Source organism: Bombus vancouverensis, chromosome 10 (genome assembly GCF_051014615.1).
Source record: "Bombus vancouverensis nearcticus chromosome 10, iyBomVanc1_principal, whole genome shotgun sequence".
In the NCBI taxonomy this organism is placed as follows: domain Eukaryota; kingdom Metazoa; phylum Arthropoda; class Insecta; order Hymenoptera; family Apidae; genus Bombus; species Bombus vancouverensis.
Window position 1 is genome coordinate 11,241,699 of NC_134920.1, and position 18,847 is coordinate 11,260,545.

At 40.0% G+C, this 18,847-nt stretch overlaps 1 protein-coding gene across 3 annotated transcripts in view; it reads left to right on the forward strand.

Annotated features, from left to right (window-relative positions):
* dgo (ankyrin repeat domain containing protein 6 diego) overlaps positions 1–18,847 on the forward strand; it is a 135,536-nt gene that overhangs the window by 31,562 nt on the left and 85,127 nt on the right. For 2 of the 3 annotated variants that reach the window (XM_033337078.2, XM_033337080.2), the window contains exons 1-4: positions 5,273–5,399; positions 5,509–5,736; positions 9,095–9,200; positions 11,766–11,864. In XM_033337078.2, coding sequence (XP_033192969.1) covers positions 9,108–9,200; positions 11,766–11,864 — 192 coding nt within the window. In that variant the 5' untranslated portion in view covers positions 5,273–5,399; positions 5,509–5,736; positions 9,095–9,107. Of the gene's footprint in view, positions 1–5,272; positions 5,400–5,508; positions 5,737–9,094; positions 9,201–11,765; positions 11,865–18,847 lie in introns of those variants that run through there. The other variant, XM_033337079.2, reaches the window with a different exon arrangement.

The following is an 18,847-nucleotide window of genomic DNA, read 5'->3' on the forward strand; positions in this document are numbered from 1 at the left end:
TCCATAGATCGAATATATCAATATGTTTAGAGGCTGAAGTTCGTTCAACTAATAACGAAGCATCTTATGCAATCACAAGGAACGCGGGAGCTGAAAGTATAAAAAATGCGAAAGCATCTACAAAGACTTCCGCGTTTCCATGAATATTCATTAATCAACGGCGATCATCAATTCTCCGCACGAAAAATTTACATACTTAGATCTTCCATCGACCTTGCAGAGAAATTACAAAACTGTGAAAAAGAAACGTATAAACCGCAACGTTTAACTAGTCGACTCGCTGTTATCGTTACTCGACAAATCATTACGCAACAGGACCAAGCTGTTGTCTTAAAACTTACGATCGTACGATGTACAACCATAGAATTTGTAGAATTTCGAAGGAATCCACGAGACGATAAGGACGAACAAATCGTTTCAATTTTCCCCGTTGAATGTCCCCTGGTTTACAAGCTCGCTCGAACGTCGAACGAATCGACATGATCGGCGACGGGTTGGCGTCGATACGCGGAAAGAACGAGACGCCTGTGCATAGTGTGCACGCGGCTGCTATGCAAATATGTTACAAATAGTACCGGGAACAGCGTATTTGAAATGCCAGCCGGTATCTGGGCTCGTGGATCGGTTTTGACTGAATACCTCATTAGAGCGGGACACCGGTTCTCGGTAAAACGTCGTTAGGCGTATCCTACGTTCGGTTCGTTGGCGAACTTCGCTTTCCCTCCGTTGAAATTCCGTCACGGCCGTTTTTGCTATGCTGCCGTTTAAGGTAAATAAATTAAGCACGGTTGTCCGATCGTGTAAAAACGCGTCGAGTTCGTTTCTTCGTATTACCCTTGCCGCTATAACGGCTGCATAATGGATTGGTCACGAATTTTTAACGCCAGAAGTAAACCATTTGTTGGACGCGATGGAAGCTTAAAGTTGTTGATTTTAGTAATTATTAGGTTACGTGAAATAATTGATGGAGTAATCGTGAAATAATTGATGGAAACTAACGAATATCGATTCGACAATGGAATATCCTTTTGCTTTAGCGAAGAAAAACAGACACAAATAAGGGTAATTTTCGTTGGAAACTCGTGTTATCTATCGTGGTGGAAGATATTTCGTTTTCATCTACACCTTTAGAACCTCGGTAGAACCGAACGTGATATTCGAGCAATCTCATCGAAGACTTTACGGCGCACCGGTAAAGCTATTCGAACCATAATGGTTTTCTGTTTCGTTCGAATAGGGAAACGATCGTAAAACCGTCCCGTTTGCATGGCATTCGTGTATATCTTCATTTTCATTCGTTTCCATTGGAAGTTCAATCGCGATTTCAGTCGTATCGCGGAGGTTTTCACGGTAATACTTAAAGGCGCCTAACGATACCGAACATGGTTGTAAATAAATATTGCGATTATAACGAACGCGACCCAGGGTATTGCTCCTTTTGGTTACAATAGCGAGCTGATAGCCCTTTTCTTGGCGATGGAGCGAGAAGAACCGGTTTGCGTACGCGTCGACAACCTTGGGAGTAGAACAATCGAAATTACTTGCAGCCTGCCATTAACGTCTCGCGAACAGATCAATTTTTTCTTAATCCAATATTTTTGCCACTCTAAAAGACTCGTTATTTCCTTATGTTCGTAGGTAATAACAATTTACGTTAGGTTTAACCTACGGCGCTGTGCACAAGGTTCTGGTCAGATAGGTCGTTCGCTTCGTAGTCAAAAAAGAATTTTCACTCGTACTGGCTACAAGGACGTGGAAGATGAACGAAAATACAATATTTAACTACGTAATATTAATAAGATTCTCTTAAATATCGTTTCTTGCCAGTTCTTCTACGTAAACTGACAAGATCCATCTGTCTATCGACACGAACGAAATCGAACAGCGTCTAAAATTAAGAAACCTAACTCCTATCGACTCCTATCAATTGCCTACGATCTAGCGATACTAATCGAACGTCGAGACTTACAAGGCTCGGCAACCGTTCGCAATTTCTACCACCCTGGCCGTCTTCTACGCGATTGAAACTAAACACGCAGCCGTAGCACGCGTTCCACCAAAAAGCGCGATTCTCCAAACAACGCTGACCGCGAGAATACACGGCGTCCCGAAGAATTCAATTTCACGAACAATTCGAAACATTCAGAAAATCACGGGTGGAACACGCTCGAAACAACTTGGCTTGTTTCTTGCCAGCGGCTTGGTTGATCCCGTGGTCGTGGATCGGCGTCAAGTTGATTTCTCAGTCGTAGCCTGGCCAGTCGAGGATGAGCATTTAATTGAACGCTTTGTTCTCGATGGTTTTTGCCGCTGTAGCCTCCGCCTGATTGGTCCACCCTGATCACGGAAGGAATGTTCTCCTCGTTCGAGTTTCTGTCTTGGTAGACGGATAACGCAGGGTAGACATTCTTATCTCGCGGGATCTCTAATTAAAAGATTTCTCATTGCCGCCTTCGCCTTCGGGTAGACAACGAGAAACGGGGCGTTCGATCGTCGGGATGCCGACGACGGATGCCGATGCCAGCCGTTAATCGACGCCGATTCCGGTTAATCGGTAATTAGCGATGCGGATGCGGTATCCAATCGCCGCTCGAATGATTGAAAACGATGGATCGTTGCTTGTTCGGTTGGAATAGACGAGGGTGCCTCGCATCCGCGATTCGACATTGTTAATTGAAATCTGATAGAGATTGACTGGTAGCTTCGTCTGCATCGGTAATTTTGTCGTTTGCGATTTCACCGCCTGGTTTAACTCTTCGCATTCGATATTTTATACTATGTAATCTGCGTCGAATTTTCTGAACGCAGATATTAAGTTCTATAGCTCGGCAGTATATAGGAGAAGAATCTGAAATAATAAGAAAAAGTCCAGTTTGAGATATTACGTAACTTTTAATAAAGAACGCTAGTCAAAGAAGAGGTGGCAAACGATGGTTAAACGTACGTCGTTAAAGACTTGCATTGAGAGAAATCGCCACTGGATTTCACTGTTTCAAAGGAACCTCTTGAAGTAAAGTCAAGATAAATTGAAGGTTCAGCTTGTAAATTTCATACTTAGCTCTTTTATTGCGATATCAGGATCCTAAAGGGCAACTCGTTTGCAACCGAAACGATCGCGCATTTCGCGCGCATTCTTCGCTTTATTCGACCACTTGGCAAATTAATTACGACCTGGTCGGGCAACAGGGCGGTATTATCTAAATCATAATTTGCCACCACCATTGATATCACGTCGATTAATAACATTACCGCGTTTAATCATTTCGCGAGTTATAACCGAAAGAAACAAGCTTCGTTCCCGTTTTGCATATTCCACGGTGTTCGGAGTATTTTAATTAGCGTAATGTATGGCTGACGATTTCTTTCGGCTACGCGGTGTTTTACCTGTGGAAACAGGGTCAGAGATGCCGCGAACGAGGGCCGAGGTCCTGTTGGATATGTACGGACACGCAGAAGGAGGGATTTCTCGTGCGTACGTGATGTAAGTCCACTGTAATTAAGAATTCCATTTTACTTGGTAAACGAGAAGAGAAATCGGCTACGTGTACGGTCGCCAGAAAACGTTCGAGTGTAGGAAACTAGTGACTTTGATACGTGGAAGATAGTCTCGTCTATCAAAAATATATTTTAATATGTATAACTTTGTCAATTTCCAGAGTTTACACGTATATTTCTATAAGATTCTGCGCGTATACTTTTGAAACTATATTTTTGAAGAAATTGCAAAGGATCAGTTTTATTAAGATCCGTAACGGAATATTTTCTCAAACGATCTGTGATCTTTGTCGCAACTCTATTCTACGATCTATCAGTTAGAATCTCGTGCACATGGCATGCAAATAAATGACGGAGAAATGTTCCACGATGAAATTAGACCATTTGGAACTTTCCTCGATGTAACAGGTGCTGCGAGGTCCCTACAGAGACGATAATTTTCTGTGCGTTCCACGACCGTTCCCCGTGTAATTATTAACCAAAGACAAGCGAGCCAAGAAAGTATGCTTTATGACCCTGTCTTTCGAGCAACTGCCGCTGATTACGGGTACATCGGTTGATCGTTTGCGGTCGTGATTCAAGGCTTCTTGCGTCGATTTCTAGCAAACCGTCGCTTTTCCGTTATTCCTCGCGTCGATCCACCGTTGATTGAATGTTTATCCGGTTTACGGCCATTGCGATTAAATTTTGTTACCTTACCTGGCGATTTTTTTCTTAACTCGGTCGATGTCTTTGCTCAAAGTTGTTCTTTAATTGCGAAATGTTCGAAATTATCAAAGTCGAATAGTAACATAGTTTCCGTAGAAAAGTTACTTTCTATCGATCATCGTAAAATATTTTTATTCGTTTAGAAGCGAATTGTTGGCATAATTTACTTAAAAAAAAAAAGAACGAAAGACGCTATTTGACTAATCTTACGATAATGGACCGTGTCAATTGTAATTTTTAGTTACGATTACAATTCATTTATTAACGCAGGTTTGCCATAAACATCCATTTTTACTTTTTACTTCAAACTCTGGAAACATTTTCCTTCCTCGATGAGTTTCTTATTTTCATTTAAGCTATGGAATGCGCACGTTAATAAAAACGTTGGTAGTTAGACAAAAGAGAATGTTCTGCGAAGGAAGATAAGCTGTAATTAGATTCTTCGAAAAGCTAATTGGAAGAAAGGATGATTTATGAGGTTGTTTTCGACGAAGTTCCTTATTGATAGCATTCTTGATTTAGATCGTTGCTCGATATTCACGTCGTTTTTCCGATGAAACGATAGCGTAATCGAATAAAGTCAGGCATAGAAGACGTCTATTTATATCGATCGTATCATCGTTTGAATTTCCTTCGTCTTAATTCCGTCTCGAATTTAGCGCCACATCGCTGTTTAGTTTACCTCGTTTCTCCTCGCTTCTTTTTCGTGTTTGTATCTCTTCGGATATCTTCTTTTTAAAATACTTTGTTCGTAAGATGTGTGAAAGGCGTGAAAAATGTTAACATCATATTGAATACCAAAACCAATGATTTAAAAATAGTATGGTTAATTTAAAGTTAAATTACAGTCTAGACAAAATTATTGCATCAGGTGTTTATATGAACAATTGGAAACAGCGTAGTGGAAATAGCACATTTGCGTTTTGGAAACACAAACACACACGTTTGGAAACACAGACACGAACACATCTTCTGTTTTGGAAAGATTACTGGACATTTCGTTTTGATTTTCGCGCCCTGTTACCTCAGATCGCAGCGCCACGCGCGGTATAACATTGCACAAGTTTACAACGCGCGTTTCGACACATGTGAGGTACAATAACGTTAAGATTAACAAATATTATATTCTCAATTCGCTTTCTAACAAGAATAGTGCTAGGATATTCGTCACGATTGTTAGTGCTGTCGGAAGTTTGGTAAGTTACTGTTTAAATGACGAGTTATTGCTTTTCCACCGTATTTTGGTACAGTTGATAACGAGCTCGAAAGGTTGTGTTATATATTACGTTCTTTTTTGTTCTCAAGTTATTAAGCTATGTTGCCGGATACGGTGGTTGGTTCGATGAAAGACGCTTCTCCTTTACTGATCACGATGACGAAGGATGGATACGCGATAATTAAATCGCCGCTGGATCGGGAGAATAAGGTGGACTCGTTGATTGCACAGGTCGCTTGATTTATATTCGATCGAAAGAAAAATTAAACGGGCGGTTTCGCGATAAGTGGAGTATGGAGGATACAAGTTACTTTATGGTAAGTGTTCAAATTCTTTCGCGAATCGCTATAAATATTTGAGTAAAGAGAACAGATTGAATGGTCATTTGAATTGTTCACTTGTTGGATATTAATATAATTCAATTTAATTTAACCGTCATTTTTCCAGCATAGTAATTTGTCCCGTGGTGTTACATTGACATAACTCTTCGTACATTGATAAATGACCCAATCAACAGGTTAATATTTAAGCTTAACTTCACGATGCCGATATAATTAAGGGAAATATTATATACTATATATTATCTTGAATTTTTTACGTACGTAGTTTTAATCGAAAGTAGCCGGAAGCAAAAAGAGCAAGATTCGTTTCGTAAGTAGAGTCTGATGTGGGAGAATTATCATCGATTTCTCAAATATCGTTTAACGAGGTGTGATTGATCGATCGTCGATATCGGGTTACGATACGTTTCGTATAAATTGCGTACAGGAAATTTAATTATTCCGATGAATGCGTGATCGTCTAAACGAATCGAGTATCCGCCTATTAATTTACTATAATTTTAGAACACAGTTGTATACACGTTCGGAGAGCAGATACTATTCTTTGCCTAGTATTGTAGATCTCCACTTAGCGTGGTCGGGTCGTCGAGAGAAACCGCGGTATCATTAATCAACGTCGCCCCTTGAAAGTTTCGTATTATATCGATGCACTTGCTCGCAACTGTATATACGTGTGTCTACGAGACGTTTCACTTCGATTCACGATGAACGGTACTGAGAATTTAATAGATTATGGCATGGATTGTCATTGCGAAATAATCTATCACGACGCAAGAAGGTTCATTGTGAATATACAGCGAGTCAAGCGAATTAAGTAAGAGTATGTTCGACGGGTTAATATACGAAAATTCTAAAGAATATTATAGCAGAGGAAAGGGTGGAATCTAAGGTTATTACCACCAAGTATCTTAAGACTAATTAAACTTCCGAAGCAAGCCTTCATCTACATCGTTAATTTTACAAAGATCGTTTACGACGTTAATGAACCGAAGCACATACATGCAAATATAACCGTATTCCCTATCCGAATTACACGACTGGTATACCGAATAAACGTGTTTGCATCGCTTTCAACGCCATTCGCCACTTTCTGATAGGCTAATGATTTTCGCTTATCGTAGGAAAACCGAATATTATATAATTTTGCGTTTTACGAGATGGCTCGCTCGATAATAAGAAAATGAGAGTAGGGGAAAAAGCGCGTAATCTGTTGTATCAATCAGTTTGTTTAATATCCTATTTTCTTTTTCTATCATTTCTTTCTCCTAGGTTCTTCGAAGGACGTGTGGTCGAGGGGCGGAGGTCTTAATAAATACCGTTCAACTCGACATCTCTTTATTAAAGAAAAACGAGAAAATTGTAACGCACTTGCGTCGAGGATACTCGCATTTAATGTTCCAGGTGGTCGTTTAATATTATATGTTAATCATCCTTTTCATTTTAATGGAATAGCGTGGCAGCGAACTATAACTTGCGCAACGAAGGTAAAGCAAACGCTTATTTCGTCAGATCATCTCATCGTACGAAGGCCGGAAGCTTAAATATTTTACAAGATAAAGCTAAATTAACGTAACAATTAAATTAATATTATTTCTTATAAAACATCGTGACTATTTCACATTGAAATACTTTCTCTTAGCTAGCACGGGACGTAGAAATTAGAAAATCAACAAAAGTGGACTGTTATGTTTTCCACAGCGATTTTTATAAATGCGTCTGATTTGAGTTTGGAAAATTAGTTGGGAAAAATTAAAAGATACGTCTACGAGCCATTTAATATCGTTATAACGAGTGACTCAGAAACACAGGGATCATTCAGCAAGTATTTTTCCTCTCGACTCACGAATCCATCGCGTCCATTGTCTCCGAAAACAATGGTGGCCTGTATCATTGTTCCCTTTATAGAGGATGCGCGTCGTTTTCTTCGTTGTCACGCCCTTTCCTTCCTTCTAATGAAGATCTGACCGCCTGGATTATGAATGCGATTCTATGTGTAATATTAATTTGATCAGAGGCGTGCATATCTTCCAACCGTGTCGAAAATAATGTGCTTGGAATGCATTAATGCAGGGCTTTTGTTATTTATTATACAATGTGTTTGTTTTATCCGAACTATATGTATGATGGAATATCTCATAATTGTTATTAATAATGGAACGTGTTGAGCTAGGGCTTTTGTTATTTAACATACAATGTGTTTATTTTATCCGAATTATATTTATGATGGAATATTTCACAAGAGGCTGAAAGTATCGATAAAATATTTATTTATACATCTTCTACTACAATTCACAATCAGTAGGTTGTTGAGAGTTTCGGTGTAGTATGTTTCATCGCGAATTATTACCTTCTCAAGATGTAAATTGCTATCATAGCTGGGTTTATAAGATTTATTTTGAGTCTGTGGATGATTCCAGACATTCGACTTCCTGTTGCTTAATTGCCGCAATGAATATGCTATGGATTTTTGCATCCGTAAATACGGAGAGCCTCGAATTCGCAGAAATTCACCTGTTGGTTTTGTTCCCTTTCTATATAGCATGTGCGTAATGTCCTTAACCGGTTGACATCCGGCGGAAACCTGAATTCCCAGCTTTATCTGTTACAAGTTTCGAATCGTGCATAGTGATAAAACCTCGTAAGGAAAAGGTTACTAAGAAATCATCCATGAATGTTACGAATGTAATGTAGCGATAATTGACTTCGGATGCCAATTCATTAACTAACAGACTACTTCATTATGTTAACGATGTTTCCAATAGCTCACGATAGTATTTGAAGAACACTCGTCACAGAAAGCTGTTACGCGTACGCCGCGTTTCGAGTAAATATCTTGTAGCTTTTGTGTACATTTTCAGATTTATTTCAAAATTCACGAATGCAACGACAACAGTGGCCAGCTTATTCCAACGCTAATAAAATTTCAAAATCTTTCGTATAACACGCATAGTATATTTATCTATGAAAGATTTCCACGAGCGTTGGAATGCCTTGGCGAGCTATTTTATAATTTCTGTCAATTTCTTTGCTCGAGAAAAATGTAAAAATCGTCGTTGAAAGGTAGTAAAAGTTGCTCTTTAAATATCTATCTCTCGTTTCCTTTTTTGTCGTATCGTCGCTGTCGTTGACTCTAGAGGAAAAGGGAATCGTTTCGAAGGAATCCGATTCGATGAAACATAGAAAAACCGAGATCGTTCGCCGATTCGATGATCTTGTTCCGAAAGAAACTCGCGATACCGGCGTATTTGACGTAATAATCTGCACTGGTTGCACGAAAAGCAGCCGTTTTAGATCGAATTCCTCTAATGACAGTCCATTTCCTTTTCTTTTGCAGATGCGTGGCTGGAATGGCAGAAAAGTTACGCGAGGCGGCCGCACGTGGCGACGTAGCGCGAGTTGCGCGACTCCTCGACGAAGATATTAAACCACTGCCGGACGAAGTGAGTCTCCTTCTCCGTTTTTTCCTTTATCACCGACCAGATCTTATTTTTTTATCGTGTTGTCGCGACGAAGCTGTTGCGGTAAATGACTTAGAAGCCACATTGATCGAACTCCATAATATGAAAGATACAGAGAATCGACCATGTTACGAACGCTGTTGCTTAAATTTATCTGAGAATTTACTATCATCTTCTTGCGATAAATGAACTTGTGGAAGTAAGCAACTTCTTTCTCGCGTGTTTCTCATTATAAAATTCAACACGAACAATCAAAATTATGTAAAGGTTGGATAACGATAGATCAAACTAACGAAATTATTTGGAATCGATAGATTTGGCATCTGAGCAGCTCGTCTCGTGCGAAAGGATCCTCAAAAGGAGAAGTTGATCGTTTGCAAGAGAGATTTCTAGAGATGCGAGTTTGGATGACCGTTCGGCCCACTTCTAATTATAGCACGCCAAGTCATAGATTGATCGAGCCTGAGTTTCATTAGAGGTATACGGGCCTGAGAATGTAGTATATTAATTACATTACATATTTACATCTGGGGTTGTGACAGTCGCCGTCGGTGGGAATGTAGATAAGCGTGTTCGGTGTGCATTTGTCAAAAGATTGTCTGGAAGCCTGCGGGGAAACGTTGCCCGATTATCCACGCATTCATTACAATTACTTCTTCCTTAATTGCGCCGATGAAATTAATCGTCGTGCGGTTTTTTTCCACTTTAGCCAGCGGCTAACTTCGAGCTAAAGTGCTTTATTATGCGAGAAGCCGACACGTTCATCGCGATTCATCGTCGTCGGCCAATGCACCGAATAATTGAAATTATATCGATCGATGTTTCAGATCGAACTCGCAGCAAAATGGCTTTCCTTCCTGATAAAATCACATTCGTTGGATTCTTCGAATCTTTTTTCCCGATAATCCATTTTATTCTTTATCGTACGTGGAGAGAACGAGGGAATTTAAAAATAAGGATATTTATCTTGAAAAATTCCTTATTTTTTTATCCAAAGAATACTCTGTTTATTTTTTTCTCCTCGATAATATACATATGCTCTCTATGTGTGTTTCGTGTTAGTAATTCTTCTTTCTCAACGATATATTCCATTTTTCAAATTCTTATTTTCTATATCAATTCTATACCGTTTTGCTCGTTTCTCTCCTTATCTATCAGAATAATTCCGTTTTCTAAATATTCCATTCATTTCTCTAATCTCTATATCATATTGGTTTTATCTACATGTAATATTTTCTACTAAACTTGTAAAGAACGCTCTAACTTCAAACTTTATGGCTTTACTTACCATCTCACACGTGGCAAGCGTTTCTCCAGTGATTCTTAGTCGAGACGAACGAATCGTACGGTTTCATAGGATCGCGATATTGGTTGAAACAGAATTTATGGTGGCTACACGTCCACCGCCGTTGATTCATATACGCAACTATTTACTATTTGATATATTACACTTTCTGCATCTAAGGTTGCATGGATAAGATATACTTCTTCATTAACACACGGAGTTAGTGCGCTCTTATTACCCGAGGCAACGAGCCACAACCTTACAGGAAATCTGAACATACATAGGTTACTCGCCGTGTCAAAATGATGTATACTCTCATTTGTTAAATTTGCGTAACCTATGTCTTTAACATCGGACAGGAAGAGGCGTATAGTAGTACTAATGTGTCTAGTATTTAAGTCTAGCATTAAACAGTATTTAGTATCTAACAGAGATTAAAATTCCAATTTCGATCTAATTCTTCTACGCCGCCTTACGTTGCATCGTCTCTGTTCAAAGAAAAATTGACTTCGCTCTGGTTTTCCAATCTTTCTCTCGTCCGACGAGTGGGAAGGCTTCGAACGTTCTAAGAAAATCTGCCATAAAATGGTAAGGAGAAATTACGCGTGTCAGTAACGTTTCCTTCATATTTTTCGCAAATTTAAGAAATCTTTCAAGGATAGAAAAGTACTATTCGATCAAATGTGAATGGAAAAATGCGAAGATTGACGAGAAATTTATGTAAATAATGAGATCAGGGGGGACTCGGCTATGTTAGTTGCAAAGATGCATCGGGTAGCGTTGCTTGAGCCCCTGTTCGGCTAATTAAGCCTGCGTCCTGTCTGATCGCAGCGGCTAATTCGACACGAGAAATGCGTGTGTTACAAACTGAAATGCGGGTACCTATTAATTACGTTGCTAATTGATCCTCTCGTGAATCACGAGCGTCGAGCAATGCTTAGGGAAACTTAATTCGCCGATAAAGTTCGCACTTTCCTTCTCCGTTCTTCTCTCGAGATAGTCTTTTAATTTTGTCTATAAATTTGAAAGCTTCGCTGATCCTCGATTTCTCAGGTCCCTTAGTTCGTTGATTTCTTCGTTTCTTCGTTCATCGACTCGTCGTTGGACGTTCGATTCTTTAAATAATTATTTTTAACTATTTTATCTTGTAATATTTATCAGAGTATCGGACTTTGTATTAACGATTAAAATCTAATTCGAGTATTTTATATTTCGAGTATGTTTATCCACGATATTCATCGAAAATATATTTTCATTTACAGAATGGCAGAAGTCCTCTTTTATTGGCTGCGGCAGGCGGCCACGTGGATGTCTGCGAAACGTTACTTCTTCGTGAAATCGACGTCAACGCTGCGGACAATGTGAGTGAATATTTATTAACTCGTTTACTTGCGCAAAGTTGTATGACAAATTTCGTTTTATGGAAGCTTCGTTCGTACTGTAGTATCGTAAATAATTATAATTAGTTTATTAATGATAAATGGATTAAACAGATGATAATTAAACAGAAAACAATGGTTATTAAACATGAAATAATTGCAACAAACAAAATAATAATTAAAACAACTAGATAATTAATTAACAATTCTCGTCAACGTAAATTTAACTCTCTCTTAACAACGCTAACAACACTATCTCGACAACGCAATCCGCGCTCTCTGACTTCTCAACTCATGCTGCTGTTAATTCGTTTATCGTCCCCTAGCAACCCCTTGTCTTTTGTCTTAGCCTCGTATCTCTTGTCTTAGCCCCACTACGCACATGCTCAGCAACCGCTTGTTTACAATCCGCGCGACACCCCCAATACGTCCACGATACTACAATACAGATAGATACAGTCTCGTAAATTCTAATAACTTTCTATTAAAGATAATTTTAAGAGACTGCTCTATTTAAGTCCGGTTCCGAGTTAAAAGTAAAATAGAAAGAGATTTTATAGAAAGAGGGTATATAATTCGCATCTCAGCAACCGCTTGTTTACAATCCGCACGACACCCCCAGGCCCCTCGTCCACGATACTACAATACAGACAGATACAGTCGTAAATTCCAATAACTTTCTATTAAAGATAATTTTAAGAGACTGTTCTATTTAAGTCCGGTTAAAAGTGAAATAGAAAGAGATAGAAAAATATTGTGAAAAATCATGGCGTGTAATTCGAGGGATAAAGGGCCTAAATTCCGAGCTGCGGGCAACTCGGGCTTCGCTAATAATTCACTAGCTTAGGTGGGTTGGTCCACGCGTCAGTCGCCCAATATATCAATACACCGTCTAATGAAGGGTGTAGGGATAATTACGCTTGTAATTGCTGGTTTACGTACTTGTCTTGCAGCTCATGCTCGTATCGCGTAAGTAGAAAGTCGTCGATGATATTTAATCGAATCCTTAATTCGATTTACAAAGAATAATTATCTATCGATTCTGTACAACCCACGGGCAACCATAAAACATTGCCGCGACACGGATATTAAACAGAAAATTACATGCGTGGACTGTAATACGCAGAAAATTGAGCGATGCTTACAGAATCGATTCCAGACACGAAGAGGATAAAAATGTAATACTAAAAGAATATTCCTAAATAAATTCCTATATATTACAAATCAAATCGACAGAAATGTACCATCCGCCTCTTAACCGTTTGAGTCGCAGAGATCGTTGAAAAAACAGAGTCGAAAAATCCTGAACAGCGCGAACAGCGACTTCATGAAATACATCTATTATTATTAGTTAATAAATATTTCAAGCTTTGTTCGATAAAAATTATTGGGAAGACAACGATGAAATACAAAATACCGTCAGTCGTCCAAATGTACTTGGACTTTTCGACACAGAAATTGAACAGCGCGATCGCGCTGCTTGGGACTCAAACAGTTAAGAAAGAAAACAAAAAGAGAAAGGAGAGAAGAAGAAAAGGATAAAAAGAAAAGAGCTTAACGAGCCGAAAAATCTTATCGCTAACATGATCGAATTCCGTTGCTCTTAAAAAAGAGCACAGCATCCCTTCTCTCGACATATTATACCACTTTCTAAGCGATCTTAAGACACTTCGTATATAGAACGCTAGGGTATCAAGCGAAGACAATGATTCATTTGAAAGAACGGAAAAAGCAATCGGGATCGTCTGGAGTCTCGGTTATCGCGCAAGAAGATCCGGCTGGCTTCCAGATCGGCCACAATGCTTCCATTGCCGCGTTGACTGACGGCCAATCTTCTCTCGCCATTGGCCGCAGAACACGTTTGGCTAGATCCTACCAGCAAGGGGTATTGCGAGGTGGCTGTATTTAGAATCGGTGTGCACACCGCTGGTGGCCACCAGATATTCGCACTAAATTCCCGTGAATATCTTCTTGCATCTCGTACTAACACGGTATTGCTCGCTTTCTCTTCGCTTTTTCATTATTTTCCGTTTATCACGAATTTCTAGTCGTACGCCGGTACAAGAGTTAATCGACAAAGCTGGAACGTGCGTGCTGAAAGATCGTATCTCGTGGGATTTAAATCGAACCGCGAACGTTCAACCCCTTAAACGATGTCGCTTTAATCAGGACGAACGCGTTGATTAATTTCGACTGCAGCGGATTCGAGGAATTTATTTTTATGGCTTTCGATTAATTTTCCAGTTGCTTCCCGCCGTTACGGTAGCTGTCTTGACGACTAAATTTTTGTAGCGTGCGCAGTAAAATGATGAGAATCGTGATACGAAATTCTATGTTTGTCATACGCGGTTAAACCTGAATGGCAAACATCTTCCGGATCCTCTTCGATATTCTTCCTTCTCAATTCTTCGCTTCTTCCATCCCAAACACATCTCCGAAGCCACGACCTTTAAAAAATATATATATAATATTTTCTAAAAAACAGAAAAAAGAAAAAAAGACTCGTAATTTCTCTGTACTCGCACCTCTTACTCCAATCTTCGCGTCTCTCCTCGCCCTTCCATTGTGCTCACGAAAATATGAAACAACGATATGCAAACGCGAATAACATCGATCGAAAGGTTAATTGGTTTCATGGTTAAACGGCTCAAAGAGGGGATCTTTCCGGCATCGAACCACGACTTTGGCCGTTTTTTCGCAACTGGCTATGGCGGATGGTAGCTACGGGGCCGTTATGTACACGTATCTTTTGTCTGCATAAGGCAATCCGGTAAGGAACGTTGCTACGGAGAGGACGTTGTCCGTGTATCTGCAAATGAAAGATCGATATTTATTGGTGTCCGATCGTAGAAATCTACAGCGGCCCCCTATCTATGCCCTTTTCCAATCGATTGCCTATCGAGGCTTATGGAAACGCGCGCGGGCAATTATGCGCGCTTTCAAAGAAGCTCGAGCAAGTTTTTCTACCGATGGATTTCCACTTGGAAAGACGAAATGCGAACTTTCTTTCGAACGGTCGATCGAGAGTCGTGGAACTGTTCTTCCAATCGAGTAAATTAGCGTATTTTCTCTGACATATAATCGATAAGTTGACATTTTTACGTTCTTTAGATATTCAATTCTCAATAAAATTCTCTTTCTATTCTCTAACTTTTTGATTGTATTTTCCTCTGCTTCCGAATAAAAATGATCAACGTTGAATAATTGAGCGAACAAATGTGAATTGTGAGAAATTCCTCGAGAAATATTACATCGTAGAATTTTTTAATATATTCACGGAGATGGAAGATTTGGCGAATATAAACATTAGAGATTCAAGAGTACGTTATGTTTCGAGAATGTTCGATTCTGTTACAATTGATCGAAGGTGGAATTATAAAACGTTTAGAAGCACATCACGATGCAGTATCGTGACGAAAGAATTCTGTAAGTTATTGACGTGCACCGCATGCAAAAGGCGCACCGAAGGAAGTATAAAAGGAGATGCTTGAATGGCATTTACAACCATGAAATTTACGACGATTTACCGACATTCTCGTGCTGCTTTTATTTGTACCGCATAGTTGCGTTGCTACCTCGCTCGGATACGACGAATCGCGTCGAGTATTCTAAATCGCACGTTAGATTTACCGCGCAACTGTAAGCGCGGCAATTTGAAGGATCACGTTCGAGTCGTGCGCCAAACTCGAAAGAATCAGAAGTTACGTAAAACAGTTGATCGAATATTCTAAAAAAAAAAAAAAAAAAAATTCACGAGGCTTTCGAAACATCCTATCGATCCACTTCGTTATTTTTACTCAAAACTTCACGGCATCTTTTTTGCAAATGTATATTTCATTTCCATTTCCAATTTCTACTTACGGTGACTGTAAAAACTACTCGACAGACAAATTGTTAGTTACCATAGAAAAGTATATGCTTGCGATGTCATTTTTTATTACAACGTTGGCGAGGCTTCAGAATGTTTTCTACGACACACATACACGAACACGCACGATATGTTCCTAAATATTTTCTAAAAACTTTTACAAGTAGCTATAAATAGCGAAATTTCCCGAGCTTCTTGCCTCTGTGTATAATATTTTTATTTATTCGTCCGTGAATCACCGAACAAGCCAACATTTTCCAATTATAAAACGATGAGTTGAACTGAGAACGAGCCTGCTTTATCGTGGCATCGAACAAGCATACCACCGTTATCGTTAAAAACATCTAATCCAACAATTTACTGTAACCTTAATAGCGTAATATAATGGTTATTGGGACAGGCAAGAAAGCTGTCGGTTGGTAACGTCGTTTAAAAACGAGTCTAAAGCCGGATTCACAGTTAACCGTGTCCTACGGGGTTGGTGTTTGCATTCGTTTAGACTCGTAACTCTTCTAAAATATCGAGGAAGGTGAATGGAAAGAAATCTCCGACACTCTCCGACGAATAAATCCGATAAATTTCGATGCTATAGCGTTCCAAAAGCTACAGCCTGTTAGATAAACTCCAGCTGCGTTCGTGTTTCAAAAGATTTCTATGGAGCTGTTCCTCCCTCTTTCCGTCATTCTTTTTCTTCTTCCGATAAGATTTATACGGCGTTGGGTTTACGGGTCGTGCGTTTTTTCCCGAGATTCTGCCGCGAGGAATTTGGCACACATTCTTCTTGCCTCGCTATGGCCGAAGATGCACAAGGTCTATAATTATGGTAGGTCTGAAAATAGCGTTTTAGAGGAACATAGGCGGTGTTGGAGCGATTGCTCCTTTTTCAAACCGGATTTCGACCATGATCCGTCTGTCGGACGTCTTTGGGCTATCTTTTGGTCTCAGACTCGATTATCATACGTCCTTGAGGGGATTTTTCTTCCTTTCGTGTTCTTCTATCTTTTCTTTTTTTCTCGTTTCTTTTTCTTCCTTTTCGACGTCGGTGCTTTGGATCGATGAATCGCCGAGACTTGCAGATCGCCGTACAGCTTCGAGGCGCAAGCGGAGCTAACCGAAGGCGGTTTCGAATAGTTCACGGGCGATTCTAATCGAGAAAGAAGTTTGGAATGTGTTACGTGCGCCAAGGTCTCAGATTGTTTCTAGGAATTTTTCCACAGACATTGACCCTTAATTGGCGATAAATTGGCGATAAATGAATAATTTATAGATCGTAATTTACGATACTGTATCCTGAATTCTAAAAGGTATTTCTGTTCGGCGTGCATTTCCTCTCACGGTGATTACATACAGTTTTTGCGCGTACCCTCGTTTTTCCATTTAATCGCGTTCCACGAATTGTATCTTTACTCAGATTTTTATAATCGCAAGAAAACTATGTACCGCTAAATGATACGAAATTCGATTTAATCGAGTCCGATCGATCGGTATATAAATAAATGCAGGCGAGCACATGGAAAGTAGAAACTACGAAAATCCTATTTCCGGTATCGTGCTCTGGCTTCCTTCGATCGTTGCCACGTTGGTTGCAATTCGAACGGGTCAAACCGTAGCACCGTTTAACGAGACTCGATTCAATTACAACGTAATTCGAGCGATTCGTCTTGGCGGTGCGTGGACGTGCTGACTAATGGATTTCCATGTTCATTCATCTAAACGGAAAAGTATATTTTACCGCATTAAGCATACACGATGTCGTGCGTTCATCCATCTAGCAGGCCATAAAATCAAGCTGCATGGTCGCGGAGTTGCGCAATACGAGGATGCGTTGCACGATGAGCCGACAGAGATCGACCGTGCGTCCTGTACTTTCTCCGTAATTATACGTAAGCAACGATCAGACGAATAATCTGGGAAACACGATGGCAGACCGGTAGCCGCCATTGCAACGTCATCCTCGTAGAACCGGTGTTGGCCAGCCGTTATCGCGAAGGTTGATTCGCGTATTTGTACTTGTAAATCTCTCTGTACCGTATCAATCATCGAACCACTGGTCTAAGGTCTAATTACCAGCCGCGTTGCCGATCATTTATAACGAATACGATGTTATTAACTAATCACGAGGCCTGGTGATGTATGATTTCGTATTACATCTGCCTGTACGTGTTTTGCAAGTGTCTACCGGTCCTTTTTCACGATTTTTTTTTTTTTTTTACGACGTCCTAATAATCTGCGAGGAACACGACACGACGCGATACTGGAGAAGTGAAAATATCGGCTGTAAGCCCGTGACTCTCTTCTGCTTTCACTTTTCCATTCTGAGAATGCTCTGGACCGTCTTCGTGGTTTTTGCGGTCTTTGAGATTTATGGAGTTATGGTTGGTCGAATTCTGAGATTGCATTCGTGTTGATGAGCGCGATCGAGTTCGAAGGTTCGCACGTTGAACGAGGATCTGTGGATTTTTCATTTACGTGCCTGCTACTGTCTATATATTTGCCGCACTTGGTGCAATTCCGTAAAAAAAAAAAAAAAAATTCTCGTGCAATCGACGTCTACGGTCGTTTAACCGTAGCGTAGCATCGATTTGCATCAAATCTCAAATATTACTTCTTCGTGCGTACCAATTAATATCTACTATCGTTCTGGTTGATATCTACCAGCTGTATCTTATTATCGTTTGACTGCTGACGATATCGTTTCGTTGAGCGAACATTACGAGTGCGTATTTATCGAGATTTATTGGTACAGTTGTATCGCAACGGTCGTACGAATGGATTTTCACGAGGGACCATTTATTCGCGGCGAATTTAAACACGTTATCGGGCTGTTTTATGGCCTCGTTATCTCTAGCTTTTTAAATTCACCGAGCTCTGGCCACTTTTGCTGCGGCAAGGGCGTCGTTTACCATTTTCCAGGTGCCATTCGTTGCGGAACGAGGCAAAATTAGTCAATCCAGTCCTAAGTGGAACGAACACTTAAGGGTAAACAGGAGTTCTTACGCCGAGATTTACGTTGCCTGGAAGCTGCTGAAGCCTCTGATTAAGATTCTATCGTTATTTAATACCGGTTGCTGTACTACGAAGTCAACATACGGTGATC